The 10157-nt window shown below is 40.2% G+C and overlaps 1 protein-coding gene across 2 annotated transcripts in view; it reads right to left on the bottom strand.

Moving 5' to 3' along the window:
- Positions 1 to 9934, bottom strand: part of BCHE (butyrylcholinesterase) — a 56649-nt gene extending 46715 nt beyond the window's left edge. Inside the window, exons 1-2 of one of the 2 annotated variants that reach the window (XM_030216632.1) lie at positions 9702 to 9931; positions 3135 to 4656 (exon numbers count right to left, since the gene is read on the bottom strand). In XM_030216632.1, the coding sequence (XP_030072492.1) occupies positions 3135 to 4648 (1514 nt within the window). In that variant the 5' untranslated portion in view covers positions 4649 to 4656; positions 9702 to 9931. Of the gene's footprint in view, positions 1 to 3134; positions 4657 to 9701 lie in introns of both variants that reach the window. The other variant, XM_030216634.1, reaches the window with a different exon arrangement.
- Between the last annotated feature and the right edge of the window lie 223 nt (positions 9935 to 10157).

Consider the following 10157-nt stretch of genomic DNA (forward strand, 5'->3'; position numbering starts at 1 on the left):
TAAAAGTAGGCAGAACCTGTGGTTACAGAGACAATTATGTTGCAAGTATGAATGACCCTGATGACCTGCTGATAGGTGAAATTACTGAAAATATTAGATTAGGTAATTTCCAGTAACTAATTGCTGATTCTGTAGAAATTTAGTAATGCTGATACCAGTGGCGTAGCTACGTGGGGCCTGAGGGGGCCGGGGCCCCCGCAGATTCACCCCAGGACCCCCCTCCCGGCGAACCCGCCCCCGCCGCCGCCTACCTTTACTTTTGCTGGCGGGGGATCCCACTCCCCGCCAGCCGACGTCTTCTCAGTCCTTCCTGCTCTTCAATTTGTTTGCTGACGTCCTGCACGTACAACGTGCAGGACGTCAGCAAACAAATTGAAGAGCAGGAAGTGACTAAGAAGAAGACGTCGGCTGGTGGGGAGTGGGATCCCCCGCCACCAAAAGTAAAGGTAGGCTGCAGCGGCGGCGGGTTCGTGGCGGGAGGGGGGGCGGCAATGTCGGCGGTGGGGGGGGGGCGGCGCCGGGGGGAGGGCTAAAATGTGCCCCCTCCCCCTGGGCTCTGGACCCCTCTCCCACGGAAGGCTGGCTACGCCCCTGGCTGATACAACATAAAGCAAATTTGATACTATGCAAATTAGTATTATAATTACACATGGAGAATGAGCACAGAAATAAGTATATGACGTAATTTTATGTGATTTTTAGGTTATGTGCTGACTATTGTAATCTGCATAAGGTAGCGAAGTAATACTGTGAATTCGCGCTTTGCGACCAGTTTACCACTCTCTATGAGAAAAGCTTATGGACTATGCTGATTGATTTATTCTGATTTGCTGTACTGACAAGAATCTGAAATAATTATATACCAAATGTACCCCTGATTGGTAAGTCTAAATTAACTGCTTAGACTCATATTCTTTACAGCCTTCTATCCAGCTTATAATTGAAAAAGAAAAACGCCTATATTGCGACCCAAATCGGGAGATAGACGTTTATCTCACAAAAACGAATAAAGCGGTATAATCGAAAGCCGAATTTGGACGTTTTCAACTGCACTCCGTCGCGGATGCAGACAAAGTTGACGGGGGCGTGTCGAAGGCGTGGTGAAGGCGGAACTGGGGCGTGGTTATCGGGCGATCAGAGACGGGCGCCTTTCGCCGATAATGGAAAAAAAATATGCGTTTTTAGCGAGAATTTAGGGCACTTTTCCTGGACCCTGTTTTTCCACGAATAAGGCCCCAAAAAGTGCCCTAAATGACCAGATGACCACTGGAGGGAATCGGGGATGACTTCCCCTGACTCCCCCAGTGGTCACAAACCCCCTCCCACCACAAAATATGCCGTTTCACAACTTTTTATTTTGACCCTCAAATGTCATACCCACCTCCCTGGCAGCAGTATGCAGGTCCCTGGAGCAGTTTGTTAGGGGGTGCAGTGGACTTCAGGCAGGTGGACCCAGGCCCATCCCCCCCTACCTGTTACAATTGTGCTGCTTAATGCTTAGTCGTCCAACCCCCCCAAACCCACTGTACCCACATGTAGGTGCCCCCCTTCACCCCTTAGGGCTATAATAATGGTGTAGACTTGTGGGCAGTGGGTTTTGAGGGGGATTTGGGGGGCTCAACACACAAGGGAAGGGTGCTATGCACCTGGGAGCTCTTTGACCTTTTTTTTTGTTTTTGTAAAAGTGCCCCCTGGGGTGCCCGGTTGGTGTCCTGGCATGTGAGGGGGACCAGTGCACTACGAATCCTGGCCCCTCCCACGAACAAATGCCTTGGATTTATTCGTTTTTGAGCTGGGCGCTTTCATTTTCCATTATCACTGAAAAACAAAAACGCCCAGCTCACAAATTGTCGAATAAAACATGGACGTCTATTTTTTTTCGAAAATACGGTTCGGTCCGCCCCTTCACAGACCCGTTCTCGGAGATAAACGCCCATGGAGATAGACGTTTTCGTTCAATTATGCCCCTCCACGTTACTATTTCCAGTAACTAATTGCTGATTCTGTAGAAATTTAGTAATGCCGATACAACATAAAGCAAATTTGATACTATGCAAATTAGTATTATAATTACACATGGAGAATGAGCACAGAAATAAGTACAGTATATGACGTAATTTTATGTGATTTTTAGGTTTTGTGCTGACTATTGTAATCTGCATAAGGTAGAGAAGTAATACTGTGAATTTGCGCTTTGCGACCAGTTTACCACTCTACGAGAAAAGCTTATGGACTATGCTGATTGATTTATTCTGATTTGCTGTACTGACAAGAATCTGAAATAATTATATACCAAATGTACCTCCGATTGGTAAGTCTAAATAAACTGCTTATTCTCATATTCTTTACAGCCTTCTATGTCTCTCTCCTTCTTTTAGTACTTTATAAAACAGCAAACCGCAGCCAGACTCATATTTGGAAAAACGAAATATGAAAGTGCAAAACCCCTAAGAGAGAAACTTCACTGGCTCCCACTCAAGGAACGCATTGCGTTCAAGATCTGCACGATTGTACACAAAATCGTTCACGCAGACACCCCAATCTACATCCCAATCTACATGCTAAACCTTGTGGACCTGCCTCCCAGAAACGCCATAAGATCAGCCCGCAAATTTCGCAATCTGCACTACCCCAGCTGTAAAGGACTGAAATACAAGCGGATACACGCCACCACCTTCTCTTACATGAGCACGCAGTTGTGGAATGCACTACCTACAGCCCTAAAAACTATGGATGAAATAACTAACTTTTGCAAATCTCTGAAGACATATCTCTTCAACAAGGCCTACAAAGATAACCCATAGCCTTACAAAACTACCTCACCAACCCAGCCAGTATTATAGTCCACCTTCTATACTATCCTGCATAACATCCTCGTTCTTTCTGCCCTTAAACCTTGTACATTACCAATTGTATCTGATAACCTGGAATGACTATGTCATAACAAAACTCTGTAAGCCACATTGAGCCTGCAAATAGGTGGGGAAAATGTGGGATACAAATGCAATAAATAAATAAAATAAATAAATATATGCTGCAGTGGTGGACACTGTTAGCTACTGTATAGACTTGTGTTTAGTTACCTAGAAGGAGGACGGACAGGTTGGAGAAATTACACTTCAAAGAGATCTTACCCTGTTTTTGCAAAGTTTGCCCAGTATCTCATCATATTCCTACTCAGCATCTCTTCAGCTTTTGTGTAGTTAAGTCTTCTATTCATAGGTAATCCAAACATAAACTCAATTTCATATCCATGCATTACTCCCATCCACTTTGGCCAAGCAAGTTTTGAGGATCGATGGTCAAAGTAGTACAAAAATGCTTTGTTTCCAAGTTCTGTAAATTTTTTTGTAAACTCTAATAAAGGGCATATAATATTATAGTCCCCTATAATATCATCCATAGCATCGCGGTTTTTTTCAGGATTCTGTTCCTCTTCCCAGTTTGTATAATGAAATATAACAGATTCCACACCAAGTTCCGTAGCTTTTGGAAACGATAGCTTTACACTTTCTTGAAACTGTTTGCTATTTATAAGACTTTCGTTATCTTTGCTAAAACCTGGCACTTGATAAACTAAAAAATAGGTTCCTTCATCTTTGTTAACCCCTGTTAAGATCTGTGTTTTCTTAAATTGTCCAAGCTTGACCATTGTTTCAGGCATTTCTGTGAGGAAATCTCCATCAACTGTTGGAACAAAATTGATCTCAATAACTGATTTTTGTGTTAACACAGAAAATGTCTTTTCAAATATTTCCTGGGGAGTCTTATTTCGAAGACAAAAAATTACCTCAGTTTCATTGCTCTCAGAACAATGGAGCAGGTTAGCGAGGATCAGGGATCTGTTTCTGGCCGCATTTGGACTTATCGAAGCCCATGGAGCATTAGATACACCACTTTGCATAATGGCTCTTGTGAAAAAGGGATGGCTTTTAGGGGACAACATATGATAACTAACAGATGCTGCCCCAGCACTCTCTCCAAAGAGAGTTACACTTTTAGAATTACCACCAAAAGTTGCTATATTTTCATGAACCCACTGAAGAGCTAATTGCTGGTCAAACAGAGCTACATTTCCTGGAGCTTCTTGGTTCCCTGGAAAAGCCAAGAATCCTAATGCACCTACTCTGTAATTCATGGAGACTACAACCACACGCTCTATGCGGGCTAAATATTTGCCATCATAGACATCTAGAGATGATGTTCCAGTCTCAAAACCTCCACCATAGATCCATACCATGACACTTGCATTTTTTGGCTTGGGTGTAGGAATCCATATATTTAGATATAAACAGTCTTCACTAAGCTTGGTATTTGGATTCCACATTTCGGATCCTGGAAATCCAGGAAAGGTTTTATCAACGTACTGGTAGCATGAGTCGGCATATTGGGTGGCATTCCAGATATCTGACCATGGTTTATAGGGTTTTGCTTTTTTGAATCTTAGCATTCCAATAGGTGGCTCTCCATAAGGAATGCCAAGAAAAGCTGTTACTGTTCCAGAAAGAACTGATAGCTGCAGCCCTCTGATTTTTCCATTCTTGGTAATAATAACAACATCCTCCTGGCTTTGTATATTTAGGATCAACAGATATAATAAAAGAAGACAAAAAGATAGCTTGATATTTTCTTTCGTGTTACACACCATTCTGATCACTAAAAGAAAATCACACAAAAAATTTTTTAGGTTACAAGCATTAAGTAGCGTTAAATGTGTTATTTGAAATATTTCTGTAAAAAGTTGAAAAGCATTGGTACTTAGAGACAAACATGCTTATGTTATTTCTCCTTTTACATAGAAATATAAGAACATAGAAAATGAGGGCAGATAAAACCGTATGGCCCTTCCAGTCTGCTCATCAATACTATCTACTATCTCTTCCTCTCCCTTAGAGATCCTCTGTGCTTTCTTGAACTCTAACAGTCTTTGAGGGACATTTTCGATATGACGTCTAAGTCCGACTTTGGACATTTTGCAAAAGATGTCCAAAATCTGAATAGGAAAGAAGGTCATTAAAAAAAAAAAAAGAAAAACGTCTATCTTTTGTTTTCGAAAATACTGTTCCGAACAATGTTTTCTGATTTCAACGTTTTGTTTTTCGGTCCATTTTTCGAGAAAAAAAATGTCCAAATGCAAAATGCACAAAAATCAAGCCATTGGGATGTAGGAGGAGCCAGCATTTTTAGTAGACTGGTCCCCCTGCATCCCAGGACAGCAATAGGGGCACCCTAGGGGGCAATGCAGTGGACTTCATAAAATGCTCCCAGGTACATATCTCACCATTGCTCCCTTACCTTGTGTTCTGAGCCCCCTAAAACCCATCCAAAACCCACTACCCCCAACTGTACATCACTACCATAGCCCTTACTGGTGAAGGGGACACCTATACGTGGGTACAGTGGGTTTCTGATGAGTTTTGGAGGGCTCACAGTTTCCTCCAGAAGTGTAACAGGTAGGGGGGGAGTAGTAGAATGGGTCCACCTGTCTGCAATCACTGCATCCAACACTAGATTACTCCAGAGACCTACATGCTGTTCTAATGGACCTGAGTATAACATCTGAAGCCGGCATAGAGGTTGGTAAGTAATGTTTTTCTTCATATTTTTGGGGGGTGGGAGGGGTTAGTGACCACTGGGGGAATAAGGGAAGGTCATTCCTGATTCCCTTCATTGGTCATCTGGTTATTTATGGCATCTTTTTGTGCCTTATTCGTAATAAAAACACGTCTAGCTCAAAATGTCTAAGTTTTAGTCCTGGACGGTTTTGTTTTGTTCCATTAGGGTTGAAAAACATCTAAGTCTGCCCTGAACACACCCCTGGCACTCCCCCTTGAGATTTGGATGCACTTCTGGCAGACTTCAGAGAAAAACGTCTAAAAATAGGTTTCAAAAATGCTGATTTGGACGTTTTTGGGAGAAAAACGTCCAAATGCAGAATTATGCCACTTTTTGGATGTTTTTCTCTTTTGAAAATGAGGCCTTTTGTCTCTACCACTTTTACTGGGAGGCAGTTCCACACATCCACCACTCTATCCATAAAAAAGTATTACCTTAGATTACTCTCGAATCTAACCCCTTTCATCTTCATTCTATATCCCCTCATTTCAGAGTTTAATTTTAGTTGAAAGAGACTTGCTTCCTGTGCATTTATGCCACTGAGGTATTTAAATGTCTCTATCACATCTCCCCTCTCCCACCTTTCTTCCAAAGTATACATGTATCCTAGATTCCCCTCAAGTTTCCTTAGTGCACTCTGATTAAACTTTTCTATAACTAATTCCTCACTGTAATCACTCTAAAGTTTTTTCAATAATCTTGATTCACATATTTGTTCCTGAAATACTAAAAGTCTAGATCTAAATCCTCTTTAGCAATGCCCACCACTACTACTACTACTACTATTTAGCATTTTTATAGCGCTACAAGGTGTACGCAGCGCTGCACAAACATAGAAGAAAGACAGTCCCTGCTCAAAGAGCTTACAATCTAATAGACAAAAAAAAAAATAAAGTAATCAAATCAATTAATGTGTACAGGAAGGAGGAGAGGAGGGTAGGTGGAGGCGAGTGGTTACAAGTGGTTACGAGTCAAAAGCAATGTTAAAGAGGTGGGCTTTCAGTCTAGATTTAAAGGTGGCCAAGGATGGGGCAAGACGTAGGGGCTCAGGAAGTTTATTCCAGGCGTAGGGTGCAGTGAGACAGAAGGCGCGAAGTCTGGAGTTGGCAGCAGTGGAGAAGGGAACAGATAAGAAGGATTTATCCATGGAGCGGAGTGCACGGGAAGGGGTGTAGGGAAAGACCATTCGCTGTTTCTTCCTTCAGTCAGTCTTATTTCTATATGTCGCTTGCACACTTGATTTTATCACCGTACCGCAATGTCCAAAGCTTGTAATCAAATACAGTTCCTTTGAATTTCTGCTACGTTCTGTTATTTCTTGCATTCGCTCTTCCCAAAACTCTCCAATCTTATGAGTCTCCTCTCCTTTAGTCTTCGTGTTGTTCTCCCATCGGAGGTATGCTGGGAGCTATGCTGAAATAGCAGGAGTTAGGGATGAAGTTATTAATGTGGGCTACTAATGTCAGGTTATTTTATGCAATGAGACCTTGTGCTAAATTAATCTGACTTGTGGTAAAATAACCCAACTTAACAGTAGCCCACATTGACAAAATTCCCCCCTTAGTGTTCTTAACAGTAGCTCATATTGATAACTAAGTCCTTTAAGAGGGAAGTTATCAAGCTGCGTTAGGGGTGAAGTTATTAATAACTAAGGTTAACAATAAAATAGCATATATTAATGGTAGCCCACATTGATAACTAAGTGCAACAACTTAGGGAAACTTGTACTAAAGTATGTTAAGTGTGTACAGTGAATGTATGAAATTATTAAACTAAGATGAAAAATAATTGCTCATTTTTATGTAGCATTCTATAGGAACATAGCTTGAATATGCTTAATTCTTGTTCACTAGCTTAATAAATACTATCAGGGCGGCTACAGAATTAGTAAGCGGTCTTGAACACAAAAAATATAGGGACAGGCTTATGAATCTCAACATGTACACGCTGGAAGAGAGGAGGGAGAGAGGAGATATGATAGAGACGTTTAAATATCTCAAGGGCATTAATGTGCAGCAAGTGAGCCTTTTTCAATTGAAGGAAAGCTCTGGAATGAGGGGGCATACGACGAAGTTAAGAGGGAACAGGCTTAGGAGTAATCTAAGAAAGTATTATTTCACAGAAAGGGCGGTGGAAGCGTGGAATGGCCTCCCAGTGGAGGTTGTGGAGTCGAGGACTGTCAGAATTTAAAAAGGCATGGGATAACCTCTACACCTCTACCCAGGAAATCTAGACTGCCCAACTTGACATTTCGTTCTTTAGATTGTAAGCTCCTATGAGCAGGGACCGTCCTTCTTTGTTTATTTTGTACAGCGCTGCGTAACTCTAGTAGCGCTCTAGAAATGTTAAGTAGTAGTAGTAGTAGTAGTAGTAGGATAAGCATGTGGGATCGCTTAGGAAAAGGAAGAGTTAGGGGTTATAGAGGATAGGCAGATTGGATGGATCACTGGGTCTTTACCTGCCGTCATGTTTCTAAAGTTGTATTCTGCTGTGTATATATTTTTATTTTATTTCAAGCTGGCTTCTTGGTGGGAAATGTTTATTCTTATTTGAGAATAATTGTATCATTGTTTGCTATCCAAACATAACTTCATGTTTGAAGCAGTCAATGATTGATGCATTTTCTTATTTAAAGGCATCAGAAGTAACTGTTGTAATATTTTGCTTTGATTACATGTTTGTGTTTTAATACGATTATAACACTTATAGAAGCGCAAGTAAACATTAGATATCAATATTACAACATTTCATTTAGTAGTAAAACACGAGGAAAGGGGATGTTTTACCATCGTTTTGTCAAATAATTCTATAATATTAGAATGTTTACCACAGTACAACTATGTAAACAAAAGTTAGACACAAGGGACTGCAAGCCCCGTTAAAAAATGTCTTTTATCCTGATCTTGCCATTTTCTTTCCATGAAAATGTGCACAAAAGTTCTTTATATTCTGTTTCAATACATGCAGCATAATGTCATTCTTAACAAAGTGCTCTTTGTCAGTGTGGACTGCTCCTTTCTCACAAGCTGACTGATTAAGCAAAGACCATTTGACTGTTCTTCTATAAAAGGGAAGACATGCAGAAAAAGCAAGAAAGATCAGATATTAAGAAACTGGGTAAGTGAATGAGAGCAGGAAGGCAAAGCAAGAGGCAAGGGGAAAAAGTGAGTCAGAGGGGAAGAAACAAATCAAGAGACTGGAAAACTGTCCCGCTGAAAAATAGTTCAGGATGTTTTATCATGTTTAGACCTGATCCCAGACAGAGATTCCTAGATATAGATGTCGATTCATGTGGGCGTTTTAAGTATGTTGGATCAATATGTTTCTTATTCCTAAATATATGCATGATTTGTTTCTTAAGTATTTATCACACTTAAATATATGTAATATTTTCTTACTGACAAGCAATGAATTGAGCATAAAACAGTACTGTGCTTATATATTTTTTTTCAGTATGAGTATTATTCCGTTATGATCTATTTATCTACGGTGAATACTGCTTTGCTTTTCAACTGAGGGTAATTCTGCTACTGATCTTGATTGTCGGGGTTAGGGTTTGAATGATTTTTTGAACATCGAAATGTGAAAAAACACAACTTAGATTTTTAACTGTACAACTGTCAAATCATTGCAAAGACTTTTCCTACAGCACTCTCTAGATTCACTATAAAACCAGAGAATTATTGGTTATTGCATGTTATGTAGCACTGAGGCTATGTTATATTTGCAATAGTAAAGTTAAATTAATTATCATTTTTGATCAATAAATGTTTCATTTTTTCTGTGGTGGTTTTATTTGCTTAGGTACCTTACCAGACAAAGAACAGAGCACAATAAACCATTTTAAGGAGAGAAAAGTGGTTAGATTAATTTATCAGGGTTTAATCCTATAGTAATAATCTCAAGGTTTGGAGAAATGTTTTTTTTTTTATATCAGTGACACTCAAGAACTATAATGAGTGTCTTCAGCTGAGAAACAAATGGGTAGAGTTTAACGTAACACATCCAAGTCCCTTGCATAACAGCTTAAATCTGTAGTTGTGCATGCAATATAGCAAAAATAGATATTAAAAAAAACCACTTACCCTGGTCAACAAAAAAAAAGTTTAAAATAGTCAAAAATGTCTTAATATGTGAGTTCAGCGAAGCACGAGCTGCAGTTTCAGTCTTGTAAATTGGATAGTACAGACATTAATAGCAACTGGTTCTGATTCCAGGATCGCGAGACTTGGCAGCAGCAACCTGATCTGGAGGCAGTCTTCTGACATCTGTTCAAGGGATACGGGTTCAGAGTTACAAGTCTAAGAAAACACAAGCTTAAGACACACTGCTTATGTTTTATTGCCAGTTGGAAATATATTTATCACAGGGCTCTGTCATTACCACAGAATTGCAATCTTTCAGGCTTGGAAACAACACTTGGTATAAGCTAAACATTACTTATCTGCAACCATTCCTTCCACGTTAAAAAATGAAAATGATTTGGCTATAATATTCAAACGTTTCCTAATAAGGTCACTCACAGATCATTCATATCAGTT

The sequence above is a fragment of the Microcaecilia unicolor genome, chromosome 10, assembly GCF_901765095.1.
Source record: "Microcaecilia unicolor chromosome 10, aMicUni1.1, whole genome shotgun sequence".
Lineage (NCBI taxonomy): Eukaryota > Metazoa > Chordata > Amphibia > Gymnophiona > Siphonopidae > Microcaecilia > Microcaecilia unicolor.